Source organism: Pogoniulus pusillus, chromosome 15, assembly GCF_015220805.1.
Source record: "Pogoniulus pusillus isolate bPogPus1 chromosome 15, bPogPus1.pri, whole genome shotgun sequence".
Taxonomy (NCBI): Eukaryota; Metazoa; Chordata; class Aves; order Piciformes; family Lybiidae; genus Pogoniulus; species Pogoniulus pusillus.
In genome coordinates this window covers 4374717-4391910 of record NC_087278.1, presented here as the reverse complement: position 1 = coordinate 4391910, position 17194 = coordinate 4374717, and the positions used below count along the sequence as shown (strand labels likewise).

Here is a 17194-nt window from a genome sequence, read left to right as displayed (position 1 = left end):
TAGTAGTCTTTTAGTGGATTGTCATTGACTCAGAAAGGAATTTATCATGCTCACTGAAATGTAGCTAGATTTTGAGAAACTCCACCTTGCAAGCCTGAAAACCTGATCTCCTTTCAAGCAATCACAGACTCAAACAGAATTATAGAGACTGAAATAGAGCTCTGCAATCATCAAATCCAACCTATGACTTAACACCACCAGATCAACTAGCCATTGTCACAAAGTGCCACATAGGATCTTTCCTTAAACACCTCCAAGAGAGGTGGCCAAGAGAGCCAATGGCATCCTGGCCTGGCTCAGGAGCAGTGTGGCCTGCAGGATAAGGGAGGTTCTTCTGCCCCTGTACTCAGCACTGCTCAGGCCACACCTTGAGTGCTGTGTCCAGTTCTGGGCTCCTCAATTCAAGAGAGATGTTGAGATGCTGGAAGGTGTCTGGAGAAGGGCAACAAAGCTGGTGAGGGGCCTGGAGAACAGCCCTGTGAGGAGAGGCTGAGGGAGCTGGGGGTGTGCAGCCTGGAGAATAAGAGGCTCAGGGCAGAGCTCATTGCTGTCTGCAACTACCTGCAGGGAGGCTGTAGCCAGGTGGGGTTGGTCTCTTCTCCCAGGCAAGCAGCAACAGAACAAGGGGACACAGTCTCAAGTTGTGCCAGGGGAGGTCAAGGCTGGATATTAGGAGGAAGTTGTTGTCAGAGAGAGTGATTGGCATTGGAATGGGCTGCCCAGGGAGGTGGTGGAGTCCCCGTCCCTGGAGGTGTTGAAGAAGAGCCTGGATGAGGCACTTAGTGCCATGGTCTGGTTGACTGGCTACGGCTGGGTGCTAGGTTGGCCTGGATGATCTTGGAGTTCTCTTCCAACCTGGTTGATTCTATGATTCTGTGATATCTATATATATATGTGTATATATGTATAGAGAGAGAGTGTGTATATATATATATATAAAAAATATATGCATGCACAGATATGTAATTATCTTTTTCCATTGCCTTCAAATGAAGGAAGTGGAAGATGGAAAACCCTCAGTAACAATGAAAAAAAATCATAATGAGCTTCCATTACAGAATCCTTTTGACAGTTTCTCAGGTATGATGGCAACAGGAAGGAATATTGTTAGAGTATCCTGCAGTTCAGTGAATTATAGCTGCCAGATGATCCCTGAAGCCTGGTATTATTTGGCTTGGACAGGAGCATCTCTTCATTTATTGCAGCTTAATTCAGGAACCAGAAGAGAATGACAACCACAAATGCTTCCCTGCTGGCCCTGTCTATAGCACCTCTCACAAATTCATCCCAGGAGCTAATCTTTGCTAGGTAAATTTGGTAAAGTCTCTACTTCCAAAATTCTTTTTGCCATGAAAAGCTCCACTGAAACTTAGAGTATTACCATTGTGGTGTTCACTTCAGTTTTGTTACCTGAGAAAGAAGATGAAAATGTAATTATTACACCATTTCATCACAAAAGGACACATATTCAAATCAATTCCTAATGAAACTGAGTGCTGAATACATAAACAGAGAAGTTGCCCAAATAGGTTGCAGGAACTAATTTGATGGTGATATTCTGTATCTGATAGAGCAGACCCAGGGAGCAAATCATTATTTGTTGCCTAATGGTTAGACCCCACTGTGAAAATAAACAGCTGTCCACGCTGAAGAAATTGTTTACAAGACACCATTACATGCCAGACACTTTATTCCCTAGAGAAAGGGCAGAAGGCATGGAATACTGAGCAGCTGAATTCTTTTCTGGGGTCTTTGTTTCAAAGAAAAAGACTTGGGTTTTTATTATCATTGCCTCTTTTTCTGCAAAGCTCAGACAGCCAACTCTGTGCTTGGCTGCAGCAAGAGCAGCGTGGCCAGCAGGGCAAGGGAGGGGATTCTCCCCTTTTACTCTGCTCTTGGCAGACCCCACCTGGAGTACTGTGTGCAGTTCTGGAGCCCCCAGTGCAAGAAGGACATGGAACTGTTGGAGCAAGTCCAGAGGAGGCCACAAAGATGCTGAGAGGGCTGCAGCAGCTCTGCTATGAGGACAGGCTGAGACAGTTGGGACACTGCAGCCTGGAGAAGAGAAGGCTTGGAGGAGACCTTGTAGTGGTCTTCCAGTATGTGAAGGGAGCTACAGGAAGTCTGGGGAGGGACTATTGACAAGGACTTGTAATGACAGGACAAGGGGTAATGGGTTTAAACTGCCAGAGGGGAGATTCAAACTAGATGTTAAGAAAGGGTTCTTTGCAGTGAGGGTGGTGAGATGCTGGCACAGGTTGCCCAGGGAGACTGTGGCTGCTCCCTCCATGAAGGCCAGGTTGGATGAGGTCTTGAGTGACCTGTTCTAGTGGGAGTTTTCCCTGCCTATGACGGGGGTTGGAACTGGATGATCCTTGAGGTCTCTTCCAACCTTAACCATTCTATGAAAGCATCATCCTTTTTTGTATTAACACTTTGTTTTGCTTGGAAAGGAAGACTTGATGATCTTAGAGGTCTTTTTCAACCAAAACAATTCCATGATTGATTCTATGACTGACTAATCTTTGAGGCTGTGGCCTGAAGAGTTATGTGTTTATGTACACACAGTAGCTGGGGATGTTTTTCCCAGCCATATCTAATGAGACAGGTAGTCTCCCTTTTTTCTCTCAATGTCTTCTGATAAATTTTCATTCCAAGAATGCTCCTCTCAGTTCAGTGCTTCTCTGGTGGGACTTCAGTAACCTATCATTGAAGAGGATTAACAGGAATTCTTTCCTGTTGTGATGGTTTGGGAGTTACCCACACTCCCCTCCTCTTATGAAATCATAGAATCAGAAGAGACCTCCAACATCATCCAGTCCAAACTATCACCCAGCCCTAGCCAGTCAACCAGACCATGGCACTAAGTGCCCCATCCAGGCTTTTCTTCAACACCTCCAGGGACAGCAACTCCACCACCTCCCTGGGCAGCCCATTCCAATGCCAATCACTCTCTCTGCCAACAGCTTCCTCCTAGCATCCAGCCTAGACCTGCCTTGGCACAACTTGAGACTGTGTCCCCTTGTTCTGTTGCTGGTTGCCTGGCAGAAGAGCCCAACCCCACCTGGCTACAACCTCTCTTGAGATAGTTGTAGACAGCAATGAAGTCACCCCTGAGCCTCCCCCAGACTTGACTCTGCCAGCTGGAAGTTAAGGAATGCAGGTTTATATTTACAGTTTGGCACAATATTGTTGTGGTTTCGTAAAGAGAACTGACAGAAATTAAACTCTCAAATCAGTTTGGAGAGAAAATACAGAATTATATTTAGAGAGAGGAAATACAATGATAGACATTACAAATAATCATTGTCTTAATGCAGACCTGCAGGTACTGTAGCATGTTTGGGAAGGTGGAGTGCATGTCTTTGTGACCCACCATGAAAGGACCTCTGTAAATTCATCTGTCCTGTAAAGACCACCATAACTGTGCACAGGCAGTAGCATTTCCCCCAGAATCTGAACTAAGGCATTTCCTTACCAATAGAATTCTAAAAGCATGAAGTCATGTGGAGCTTTTGGCCTCCTGCTAAGTCATTCTGGTGCTTGGTTACCATCACAGCTGGAAGCTGTGCCTTATTTCATAGTCCTTTCTATATCCTCTGACCTGATTTTCACTAACTTTACATGGTTCCAAGAGCATTAAGAGCATTTAGAGAAAGCAACAATGATATTTTAAAGCCCTTTAATGGTCCTTCAAAGTGCCATGAAATGGTAACAGCATTACAAAATCTGGCCAAGCAGCAGCTTCCCAAGTACCTGCAGGTGTGTAGACATTTATAAGCCTGCTGTAGGTTATACAGCTGAGACACTGAAAGCAAGGTAGTTACTGCAGTGCAGAGTGAAGTTTCACTTGAGGAAAAGAGTATGTTGTCATGTAATTTATCCTTACTGATCACTTATGGTGCTAATAGTGTCCAGGAAAGTTGTTGATGGCTTCTGACATGCTCTAAGGCAGGTATGTGTTTGTATAACATGTTGAACTGAGTGGCACATGTTGGGATTTTTCAGGATGAGGTTTGAGCTCCTTTAGAAAGCTTCCTTGGAAGTCATCCTTGTTGTAATGATAGTACTTTAAATCATAGAATCAACCAGATTGGAAGAGAACTCCAAGATCATCCAGTCCAACCTAGCACCCAGCCCTGGCCAGTCAACCAGACCATGGCACTGAGTGCCTCATCCAGGCTTTTCCTGAACACCTCCAGGGACAGAGACTCCACCACCTCCCTGGGCAGCCCATTCCAATGTCAATCACTCTCTCTGCCAACAACTTCTTCCTAACATCCAGACTAGACCTCCCCCGGCACAACTTGAGACTGTGTCCCCTTGTTCTATTGCTGGTTGCCTGGCAGAAGAGTCCAACCCCTACCTGGCTACAATGTCCCTTCAGGTAGTTGTAGAGAGCAATGAGCTCTGCCCTGAGCCTCCTCTTCTGCAGGCTGCACACCCCCAGCTCCCTCAGCCTCTCCTCATGGGGTTTGTGTTCCAGGACTCTCACCAGCTTTGTCATCCTTCTCTGGACACCTTCCAGTATCTCAACATCTCTCCTGAATTGAGCACACAGTACTCAAGCACTTGGATTCAAAATCAGTAATTCAATGTAATGAAACTAAAATATTTGTATTTAGTTTGTGCCTCATTTTATTTAGGGGTTAAGAGAGTGCTGTCTCCTGCCCTAGCACAGAATGAATCTATAGCCTGACAAACTAAGTGTAGATACATATACAGTATATTCCTTACCATACAAAGCCTCCCATAAGTGAAATCTAAGTTGAAATAATGTTCTGAGCAGCATTCTGTTTTCAAAACCCTTTTTTTTTTTGTCATTTTAAAACGTATGAAGTATTTGTAAGTTCACATAAATGCTGTTTTTATTCCCAGATAATGCACCTCAAGTAGCAACTACTGCACCAGGATCTGGTAACCGTAGAAACAGCTCCACGGGCCCAACACCTGACTGCTCTCCTCCATCACCAGACACTGCACTTAAAAACATAGTGAAGGTTATACGTCCTCAGGTAGGTGATCACCTCTTAGTAGTTGCATTTTTCATCTTAAAAGCAGGCTGTAGTGCATGTATTCTAGGAGGATGTTGTCATTATACACATATGAACAGGTCAAAGGCAGATACACTGAACATGGAATATTTTTTTTTGTACTTAAGAAGCAGTCTTGAGAGCTGGAGCAGGTAAAATGTGTTAGAAATGAGCTCCACGGGTAGAGAGTTGCCAGTACATTTTCTTGGAGCACTGATGATGAAAGAAGTCTTCATATAATTGCATCCTGGGTTAACACAGCAGCTTACTTTCCCAACTCCCCCTCCCCCTACACAGAGGGGAAGTAACAAAAAAAGACCCCACTCCAAACACTCTGGGTTGAGATCAAGAGTTTTACTGGAAGAGAATCCAGTTCCCAGTTACCTCAGCCTGTTTCATAGAATCATGGAATCAACCAGGTTGGAAGAGACCTCCAAGATCATCCAGTCCAACCTAGCACCCAGCCCTATCTGGTCAGCTTGGCCATGGCACGAAGTGCCTCGTTCAGTTTTTTTTCTTGAACACCAGAAAAGCACAGCAAAATGCAGAAGCAGCAACAAAAGCCAGTGATAAAAATGGCTCCCCCACACAACCATGTAGCAGCAGGCCTAGAGGTAGAGACCAACACTCCAAAAAAAGCCCAGAAACCAGCAGTAGCCAGTTGCAATGTGAACTTCAAGCCCCATGCCACTTTGCTCCAGGCAGCACTTGCATTTTGAAGCTGGTGTGATGACAGCATGGTGTTGAATATCATCAACAGATTCAGTTCAACCCACCACAATTACTTAGATTTTTTTTTATGTACAAAGAGTTTTCTCCCAAGTTTATGTTCTAATTATATCAGTATTAACTCCCTGTCACTCTGTCAGATTTTCTTTCTTCTTTCTGTATCTCCATTTGCAAGGTCCCATCATGTTTCATGCCTTGGTTAGTTTGCTTTCTCAACTTTCATCCTTCTTAACTATATGTAGTTCTAACAACACTTGGTAAACGAGACACTGTGTGGAAAAGCTTGAATTCCTTTTGTAATTCATTAAGGCCTTTTGAAATAAAAGCTTTAAAATAATTAAATCTTAGAGGTAATCCACAGAAAGGAGTTCATTTTAGGATCATAGGATAACACAGGTTAGAAGAAACTGCAGGAGATTTTCTACTTGCCTCCTTGAAGAGTCATGACATTAGGTTTGCCAGAGCTGGCTGTGACAACTACACACTGAACTAACTAATTGTAGACCTTTTTTTTATGTGAACCAAAAAAAACCCTCTCTACTCCTCTCCTACCACTTACTGAGTTCAAATGCAGCTCTATGTTCTTTGATGCTGAGCTGAACTCTGCAGCTGAGCCTCTTTGATCCCTGTGAATGCAGGCTTTGTATGTGCCTGACATCTCTTGTACTTGAGCGGTAAGCTGGTGGGGATCTGATATTTTGGTAAGAATTGGATGGAACAGGTTGGTTTTGGTGCCACACAAGTGGGCATATTACTGTGATGGAGGTAGATCTTCCTGTCAGTACTCACTGGAGTGCACAGATAAGAAGGTCTTGCAGGATTAAAGATGAAGCTGCTGCTACTTCCATTCCTCTCCGGCAGCCATTGGTTTCTACGGCTGACAATGTGCAACAGTCGTAATGACTGACTGCTGCAGAACATCCCTCTTTGACACCACAGGAGGTCAGATTGTATGTTCTGGTTTAAATCTAGATTTCAGGGGGGTCTAAAATAAGAGGCCATCCCTCTTTGACGCTACAGGAGGCTGGATTGCACATTCTGGTTTAAATCTAGATTTCAGGGGGTCTGAAATAACAGCTTCTTCCCCTTTTCTATTTTTATACTTGTTTCACATTCTGCTTGTTCCTGCAGTCTCTCTGTCCCTCCCACCCTACATCAGTATAGTGCTGAAATGCCTCCTCCCCTCTAAGCTGTTTTTTATAGTAGGTGGCAAGCAAACAGAAAGGTATTGGATTATTGTTGGAACAAGCTGTTGTGTGACAGCTTATTGAAAATAGCATTTAAAAAGCTGTTTCCATCATCATATTGCCAACAGATGGACCCAGAACACTGAATGGTGATGTTCTCCTGCTAGTTAACTGGGAATGGATTCAGCACATTCTAGGGAGCTGTTTTCAAATTTAAATCATACCATTTACTGGCTCCAGGTGTTCTCATTGTTCTGCAGAACAAAAGCTAGCTGTGTGATAGATATGGTCAGAACTTCACCACATTTGCTGAAGTGTCTCTCCTGTGGCCCTACATGTGGCATACTTCCTGTGCAGAATACAACAGCAGAAAGGCACATGTAGGCCACTGCTTAATACATGTTGTAAATCTGTGTGCTAATACAGAACCTGTTGGATATGAATCATAGAATCAACCAGGTTGGAAGAGAACTCCAAGATCATCCAGGCCAACCTAGCACCCAGCCCTAGCCAGTCAACTAGACCATGGCACTAAGTGCCTCATCCAGGCTTTGCTTCAACACCTCCAGGGATGCTGACTCCTCCACCTCCCTGGGCAGCCCATTCCAATGCCAATCACTCTCTCCGCCAACAACTTCCTCCTCACATCCAGCCTAGACCTCCCCTGGCACAACTTGAGACTGTATCCCCTAGTTCTGTTGCTGGTTGTTTGGGAGAAGAGACCAACCCCACCTGGCTACAGCCTCCCTTCAGGTAGTTGTAGACAGCAATGAGCTCTGCCCTGAGCCTCCTCTTCTGCAGGCTGCACACCCCCAGCTCCCTCAGCCTCTCCTCATAGGGTTTGTGTTCCAGGCCCCTCACCAGCTTTGTTGTCCTTCTCTGGACACCTTCCAGCACCTCAACATCTCTCCTGAATCGAGGGGCCCAGAACTGGACACAGCACTCAAGGTGTGGCCTGAGCAGTGCTGAGTACAGGGCCATAGCATTCAGATCCCTTTATGCTTGTTTTTGTCTCCACAATTTTTATGCTCATTTCTTCAGTATTCCTCCTGAGACATCACTGGTTTTGTTGCTCACTTAATCACTTCCCCTCAAGATTTCAACCCAAGAATTCAGACAAAGGAGTCGTAGATATTTGCAATGTGATGTTTGCAAACCATTAATGCTAATTCTGCCTGCATATTTAATTCCTTTATTCTATGCCTGCTGCATTCAATTACATGGCAGACTCTTTGAAGGGTAACACAATGGGATTCTATTCCTGACTGACCTCTCCCCACTCATGTAAAACTAATGAATAGTGTTACACAATGCATGCAAAATAATTAATTTTCTGGTGTCTGCCAGGGCCTCTTCACACTTTTATAGAGAAACAAACAGATCCTAACTGGATCTAAATCAGGGATCATAGAAATTTCCAAACCAGCTGTCACTCCTTTCCTCTTTTCATATGTCTTGTGCAGTAAGCATGAGAGAGAGCCAATGGGAGCTCTTCAGCAGCTGGTTTTGCACTAAGCAAGCTTTGGTATCTTGGATGAAGCTGTCAGGGAATTCTGGCCTTGCAACTCATTAATTTATAGGCTTACTTATAAGAGTTTACCTGCAGTGAGGAGAAGTGCTGTGTTTCTGTGTAAGCAGCAGTAGAGGGGAGCAAAGATTCCATCTTCCAACCAGTCTAATGAGGGCAGGGAGTGAAAGACTAGAAGCCTGGTGAGCTGAGTTTAAAGGCAGGAGTGAGGCTTACTCACCTGACACAGTTTGAAGGTGTCTGTATGAATGTTAAGGTGAAAGTTCCAATGCTGGGAAGTGTGAGATAGGAATAATTTCATACACAGAGGGTGACTCTTTCAGTAGTCTGCATCATGGACCATCAAGGGATTCCTTGGGGTGCACTTGAAACTTATTTGTCTTTTTCTTTCTACATGTCTCTTAACCTGGCCCTAATTATTCACCTTCATACACTGCAACCACATCATCACAAGACCTGAATGGCAATTGCTGGGTTTCCTCCAAATTTTCACTCACTCTTCTGGAAAAATTATCCTTTCTTCAGTTAATTATGAACCATTTTGAGGTGAGAAACCTCCAGTTTGTTTTGATCCTACCACTTTTCCTTTAAGAGAAGCCATTACTCTGAAATCAAAGTAAAACCCTCTTTGAATATGCCTCAACTGTTCAAATTCACAGAGTCACAGATTGCATAGGGTTGGAAGGGACCCTCAAAAATCATTCTGTCAAGTTGCTGTGGTTAACAGTTGCACCTCCAACTAGATTACACTGCCCATGGCCACATCAAGTCTGACCTTGAATGTCTCCAGGGACAGGACCTCAACTGCTTCTCTGGTCAACCTGTTTCAGTATTTTACCACTTTCATTGTGAAGAACTTCCTCCTTATGTTCAGCCCAAATCTGCCCTGCCCCAGTGTAAAACCATTGCCCCTCATCCTGTTGCTATGAGCCTTTCTAAACAGTCATTCTCCAGCCTTCCTCTAGGTCTGCTTCAGATGTTGTGATGTAGCTATAAGGTCTTCCCAGAGCCTTCTCTTCTCCAGCCTGAACAGCACAAATTCTCTCAGTTTGAAAAGTTACATCCATGCAGACTCAGCCTTTGAAGCACTTTTTTTTCCCCTAGATAGTCCAAACAGCTGTCAGTAAGTTTTTTAACTCATTGATTGTTAATTCATGAAGGCTTTGAAAAAGTAATACAGTTTCAAATTAAAGATACATGTCCCTGTGAAGTGTACTACCAGCACATGGGTGGGGAAAAAAAAAGGTGGTAGGAGACCAAGTATGTTAATGAGTGTAACTGAAGTCCTCTGGAAGTCACAGAGTCACAGGATGGATGTTAGGAGTTGGAAGGGACCCAAGGAGATCATCCAGTCCAACCCCTTGCCAGAGCAGGACAATACTCCCTAACACAGATCACAGAGGAACACATCCAGACAGGCCTTGAAAGTCTCCAGAGAAGGAGACCCCACAATCTGTCTGGGCAGCCTGTGCCAGTGCTCTGTGACCCTTACAGTAAAGAAGTTCCCACTTGTGTTGAGGCAGAACCTCTTTTGCTGCAATTTACACCCATTGCTCCTTGTCCTATCCCAGGGAGCAGTGAGCAGAGCCTGTCCCCCCACTCCTGGCAGCCTTCAGACACTTATAAACATTTATCAAATCCCCTCTCAGTCTTCTCTTCTCCAGACTAAGCAGCCCCAGGTCCTTCAGCTTCTCCTCATAAGCCATGCCCTCCAGTCCCCTCATCATCCTCACAGCTCTCCACTGGACCTGGTCCAGCAGATCCCTGTCCCTCTTCAACTGGGGAGCCCAAAACTGAACGCAGTATTCAAGGTGAGGTCTCACCAGGGCAGAATTTTAGATGCTCTTTCAAATGCTACCTTGGTTTATGTAGCAGAATAGAGCTTACCTTCTCAGGTGGGAATTGCACAAAGTGATAGTAACATTTAGCTTGTTCTACTACAATTCCTTAATTTCTCAGCCAGGAAGAAGCTTGAATAAATTCAGACTGCATGTGGCATTTCTTGCATTAGCCACTCAGTGAGACTCTCCATTTATGCTCTGTTCAACTCTGTTTGAACAAATAAACTGCATAGATAGAGCCCATCTCTTGTCAGTGCTGTTCACCTGTGGGTCATTGGCCAATTCATACAGAATTGAGTTCTGGCTTTTCACCTTTTCAATTTTTTATTAAATGGAATTCAACATTTGCATTTTCTCTTCTGGTCTGTCTTATGTTTCAAGTGGCTTACTGTAGGTACACCTTTTGATGTCTGAATGTGGATTATATAGAAGTGACTTGGATTTTATCTGTTATGAATTAGTTATGTTCCCCATTTTATGTGAATAACCCAGCTACCTAAAAGTGTTTTTTCAGTGTTATAAAGAGGGCTTCTGGTAGAGAGATAAAGGTGTAGAGAATATCATTGTTTCTGAAAGAATACAATTTCATCAGCTCTGGTTTTATTGCTAAGATCTGCAGTAATCTATTCATTATACCATGAGGATTTCTCTTGGGAGGTTGCTCTGCTGTCTTTACATTAGTCATCATTTTTTTTTCCCCATTTCTCCTTTTCAACCTTTTCAAACACATTTACAATTCTATCTGTGATTCATCATTTCTCTGGCTAATACATCTAGCAATATAATAGAAGATAGTAGTTTAAACATTAGAGGACAAAAGAAATTGTCTCATTTTTCTGTAAGCAGAAATAGAATCCCTGCAAGGGGACATCTGTAGCCTGTGATAGACCTCTCCCACTTGTTTGGGCTGCCAAGTGTGTCTTGCTTAGAATCAGAGAATGAGTCAGAGTTGGAAGGAAACACAAGGATCATCTAGTTTCAGCCCTCCTGTCATGGGCAGGGACACCCTGCCCTAGGGCAGGCTGGCCAGAGCCTCATCCAGCCTAGACTTAAACACCCCCAGGGATGGGGCCTGAACCACCTCCCTGGGCAACCCATTCCAGCCTCTCACCACTCTCGTGGGGAAGAACTTCCTCCTCATGTCCGGTCTGAATCTCCCCACCTCCGGCTTTGCTCCATTCCCTCTAGTCTTGTCACTCCTTGACATGCTAAAAAGTCCCTCTCCTGCTTTTTTGTAGGCCCTCTTCAGATACTGAAAGGCCACAATAAGGTCACCTCAGAGTCCCCTCTTCTCCAGGCAGAACAGCTTAGTGTACAACCATTTTGACAAAGCACAGTGAGCCTGGCATATCTATATGGCTGTAGTTCATAGAGGCATAGGCTAAAGCAAGGACCATGGCTTTGTACCTCCTGTAGCAGCCTGGACAAGAATTAACAGACCAGCCACAGAAGATACTTGCTTCACAGCCTCTCTAGCTGACCTAAATGGCAACAGCAGTTTACTTCCAGGAAAGTAATATCTCACCTTTTCTGCAGTGAGATGGAGGAGTTACTTTGAACAAAATCAATCAAACAAAATCACCTTTAGAAGCAGCTCTGGAAAATCACAGTTCCAGAAAATAAAATTCTGAGCTAACTGTTCCATGAGCAGGATTTTCAAGTGGATTTCCCCATGACGAAATAACTTTAGTTCCTTCCTTATGCCAACACCCTACTGCACTGCCCTTAGTTCTTCCCAAATGAAATCTATCCTTTGGCCCACTTATCTTGAGTGGGCACTCTGCAAACTCAGTAAAGTCTCCACTGCAAGCTTTTCATAGAATCAACCAGGTTGGAAGAGACCTCAAAGATCATTCAGACCAACCTAGCAGCCAGCCCTGTCCAGTCATCTAGACCATTGCACTAAATGCCTCATCCCGGCTTTTCTTGAACACCTCCAGGGACCACCACCTCCCTGGGCAGCCCATTCCAATGCCAATCACTCTCTCTGCCAACAACTCCCTCCTAACATCCAGCCTAGACATCCCCTGGCACAACTTGAGACTGTGTCCCCTTATTCTGTGGCTGGTTGTCTGAGAGAAGAGACCAACCCCACCTGTCTCCAACCTCCCTTCAGGTAGTTGTAGACAGCAATGAGGTCTGCCTTGAGCCTCCTCTTCTGCAGGCTGCACACCCCCAGCTCCCTCAACCTCTCCTCATAGGGTTTGTGTTCCAGGCCCCTCACCAGCTTTGTCACTCTTCTCTGGACACCTTCCAGCACCTCAACATCTCTCTCGAATTGAGGAGCCCAGAACTGGACACAGCACTCAAGGTGTGGTCTGACCACTGCTGAGTACAGGGGCAGAATAACCTCCTTCATCCTGCTGGCCACACTGTTCCTGATGCAGGCCAGGATGCCATTGGCTCTGTTGGCCACCTGGGCACACTGCTGGCTCATCTTCAGCTGCTCTCTACTGATACCTCCAGGTCCCTTTCTTCCCGGCTGCTCTCAGCCACTCTGTCCCCAGCCTGTAGTGCTGCTTGGGGTTGTTGTGGCCAAAGTGCAGAATGGCCTGGAGCACAGCCCTGTGAGGAGAGGCTGAGGGAGCTGGGGGTGTGCAGCCTGCAGAGAGGAGGCTCAGGGCAGAGCTCATTGCTCTCTGCAGCTACCTGAAGGGAGGCTGTAGCCAGGTGGGGTTGGTCTCTTCTCCCAGGCAACCAACAACAGAACAAGAGAACACAGTCTCAAGTTGTGCCAGGGGAGGTCTAGGCTGGATGTTAGGAGGAAGTTGTTGGCAGAGAGAGTGATTGGCATTGGAATGGGCTGCCCAGGGAGGTGGTGGAGTCACTGTCCCTGGGGATGTTCAAGAAAAGCTTGGCTGAGGCACTTAGTGCCATGGTCTAGTTGACTGGCTAGGGCTGGGTGCTGGGTTGGGCTGGACAAGCTTGGAGGTCTCTTCCAACCTGGTTGATTCTATGATCCTATGTATGACTGAAAATACAACAAGTATTATCAAAATCTGTTATACTGAAATATTGACTACCGAGTACAGAAAGAGAGGAAAAAAAAACCCTATGGCTAGAAGTGTCTTTCAGGACTGACTCCCCCCCCCCACTTTATTATCACAGACCTTTATTATCCCAGAATTAATGTGTAGAAGAAAAGTAACAGCCTCAGAGGAGGACATTTTAATAAAATTCCCTTAGAGCATAATGGATACTCTCTGACTACTTAATAACAACATTAACCAAAGTATTATTAAAGAGATGGCTTGCAAAAGATCTTCTTTGACAAGTAACTCTCAAACTCAGTTCTATTTTGATTGCTTTAATTAGAGCTGAGGTAATACAGACACATAAACACATCTACTCAGTACACAGCACTAATGAAAACAGCAAAAAACTATCTGTGAGTGCATTTAATTACAAGTTGAGCAGGATACTGGAAGCCAAGTATAAATTGAAGCAGAATATCACTCTTTATAGTCAGGAGAATTATTATTTTAGGGTGTCACTTCTGCATGTCTACATTGTCTGTGTTTAACTTGATTGCTTACCTGGAGGGATGCTCCAGTGATGTTTCCTAAGTCAGTAAAAGTACAAATAGATTCATAGATTAATAGACTGGCTTGAGTTGGAAGGGATCTTAAAGACCATCTAATACTGGTGTGATGGTCTGGGTGTTCCCTGCCCCCCCACCCCCGTTTAGAAATCACCCAGACTAGACTCAGCCAGCTCTAGAAATATGAATGAAGCTTTATGGTTACAGCTTAGCACAATCTACAAGCAGATGTTTACAGTATATACAGTTATAGACAGGAATATACAAGGTAAAAGGTAATACAGAAACACAACAGCCCTCCCAGAAACCTGAGTCCCCAGGAGGGGCTCCCAAACACCCCAAGGAAGAGCAGAGGTTCTGCCAGGGGGTTAGGAAGCAAAGTGGATGAGTCCAAAATGGAGGGTGAGGTTTGAGAGTAAGATGCAGCTCAGCCAGCAGCCCAAGTGAGAGTGGTTATCTATGCTTTTATTTCTTGGTCCTATACATCTCAGCAAGCCTATGACTGCAGCAGACATCACCATTGTTTCCCTTTCACAGCCTGTAATCTAGTTCTTCTCACCAAAACATTCTAGCTAGCTTCAAACTAGCACAATTTGCCTCCCTGCCAGCAGCCCAAGTTGCTGAAGACCTCATCCAGTCTGGCCTTGAACACCTTCATGGAGGAAGCATCCACAACCTCCCTGGGAAACCTGTGCCAGCATCTCACTATCCTCACTGTAAAGAATTTCTTCTTAATATCCAGTCTAAATCTGTGCTCCTCAAGCTTCAATCCATTCTCTCTCAAGCTATCACAAGCCTTTGTAAAAAGTGTCTCCTCAGCTTTCTTGTAATCCCCTTTCATAGAATCATAGAATCAGCCAGGTTGGAAGAGACCTCCAAGATCGAGTCCAACCTAGCACCCAGCCCTAGCCAGTCAACTAGACCATGGCACTAAGTGCCTCATCCAGGCTTTTCTTGAAGACCCCCAGGGACGGTGCCTCCACCACCTCCCTGGGCAGCCCATTCCAATGGGAAATCACTCTCTCTGTGAAGAACTTCTTCCTAACATCCAGCCTAAATTCAGATACTGGAAGGCTGCTATAAATCTCATCAGAACTGCCTTTTCTCCAGGCTGGGCAGCCCCAACCTTCTCAGTGTGTACTGCAGCCTTCTAATCATCTTTGTGGCCTCCTCTGCACCTGCTCCAGCAGTTCAATGTCCTCCTTATTCCTTTGGACACATAAGAACAGAATATTTTGAATATTTGACCTTGTAACAGACCACATTGTCAAAATATGCCAGTGTCTCACCACCCTCACTGGATAGAACACTTTCCTCACATCTAGTCTGAATCTCCCCTCTGCCAGTTTGCACCCAATACCCCTTGTTATGTCATTCCAAGACCTTGCAAATAGTTCCTCCCCAGCCTTCCTGTAGGCTCCCTTCAGATACTGGAAGGCCACTATAAGGTCTCCTTGAAGCCTTCTCTTCTCCAGGCTGCAGAGCCCCAACTCTTGTAGCCTGTCCTCATAGCAGAGCTGCTGCAGCCCTCTCAGCATCTTTGTGGCCTCCTCTGCACCTGCTCCAGCAGTTCAATGTTCTCCTTATTCCTCTGGGCACATAAGGAGAGAATATTTTTTACACTTGAACAGACCATACTGTCAAAATGCTAAGCACAATAAAGACAGTTGAGACAAATACTGGAATGTACACTGGTAAAATACAAGTGGCTGAGCTCTGGAAGGCTGTCATCTATATTGTTGAACTGTTAACACAGTCCTAGGTTTTATTTGAGTCATAGAATCATAGAATTAACCAGTTTGGAAGAGATCTCCAAGATCATCCAGTCCAACTGAGCACCCAGTCCTGTACTATTCTTTCTGTCCAGGCCACTGTGTTGGCCTGATTTGGAATTTCAGTGAGTATTCCTAGTAGGTGATTCTGCTGTAAAGATCCTGCTCTGAAGGTTAATGAAGTTTAATAGTAGGGATATGAACCAATCCATGCCAAGCACCCTGCCCTGGTATATATAATGCTTGGAAGCAGTAGAACTGCTTTAGTCTGGGAGTTTAAAACATTACCTATAATGCTTTGATGGATATCTCACCTCATTAATATCTCCTTCTTTTGTTTCTGCGTAGTCCTGGCTGGTTTTGAGCATCTTAGTTATTGAGTCATCCTTTACCATCATCTAAAAGTGCACCACATTGGAGATTAGAGTTTTCTGTTTTCCAGCTGTTTCAGTGGAAATAGTGGGGGTTTATCTTTGAAAGTTAACAAAGTGCTCATAGCTGAGGAATAAGACATTCCTTTTATTTATCAAATGTATCTCTCCTGCTTTGGAGGTCATTTCAAGCAATGTTTTTTTCTGGGATAGGAGAAATGGTATGCCTTCAAAACCTGGTCCCATCTGTCACAGAGAGAAACCACTACTAAGGTGGGTTTTAGCACTCAGGAGTGCTCTGCCTGAGTACCCACAGCTGCAATATGGTTGCAGTTAAAATGAAAGCAGAACCCAGGGAATATAGAAACAGGGAGAAGATCTGTTTTTCCCCTTCTTTACCCCCAGCCTGATATGTCACCTAAAGTGAAAATTGGAAGGGTGCAGCAACCTCCTCAAGCTTTAATGGCATACTCCAGCAGAGGACACTTAAGGGGGAGGTAGTATAGCATTCATCAAGGAGAACAGAAGCACAGGAGCAGAAAGCACTGTGGATATAGGAGTCTCATTGCTTGACTTCCTAACCACAGACTACGGAAAAGAGCTGTGTGCCTGAGCCATCTTTGAGTTACCACTAAGGGAGAAATGATCAAAGCATGCTGATGGGCCATGAGATTGCTGTAAAGGAGTGTGCACTGACTCCTTGTGCAGAATGCAGGAGTTGTCTTTCTCTAAATTAAAAATCAGTCAGACAGAAACTTGTAGGACTTTCTAGAACCAAATTAATGTTTAATAGCATCATGGTGCCAATGTGTTATGCTTCTGCTAACGCAAAGGATCTACAATTAAAAACAGTTATATTATTTGTCTCTTCCTCTTCTTTCCCCTACCTTCCTCCCTCTTCTTTCTCCCTCCTCTTTTTCCCTCTTCTTTCCCCCTCCTCCTCTTTTTCCCTCTTCTTTCCCCCTCCTCCTCTTTTTCCCTCTTCTTTCCCCCCCCTCCTCTTTTTCCCTCTTCTTTCCCCCTCCTCCTCTTTTTCCCTCTTCTTTCCCCCTCCTCCTCTTTTTCCCTCTTCTTTCCCCCTCCTCTTCTTTTTCCCTCTTCTTTCCCCCTCCTCCTCTTTTTCCCTCTTCTTTCCCCCTCCTCCTCTTTTTCCCTTTTCTTTCCCCCTCCTCCTCTTTTTCCCTTTTCTTTC

At 44.8% G+C, this 17194-nt stretch overlaps 1 protein-coding gene across 12 annotated transcripts in view; it reads left to right on the top strand.

Moving 5' to 3' along the window:
• Positions 1–17194, top strand: part of ANKS1B (ankyrin repeat and sterile alpha motif domain containing 1B) — a 449942-nt gene that overhangs the window by 78533 nt on the left and 354215 nt on the right. For all 12 annotated transcript variants that reach the window (XM_064154982.1, XM_064154981.1, XM_064154990.1 and 9 more), the window contains exon 4: positions 4879–5015. In XM_064154982.1, coding sequence (XP_064011052.1) covers positions 4879–5015 — 137 coding nt within the window. The remainder of the gene's footprint in view (positions 1–4878; positions 5016–17194) is intronic.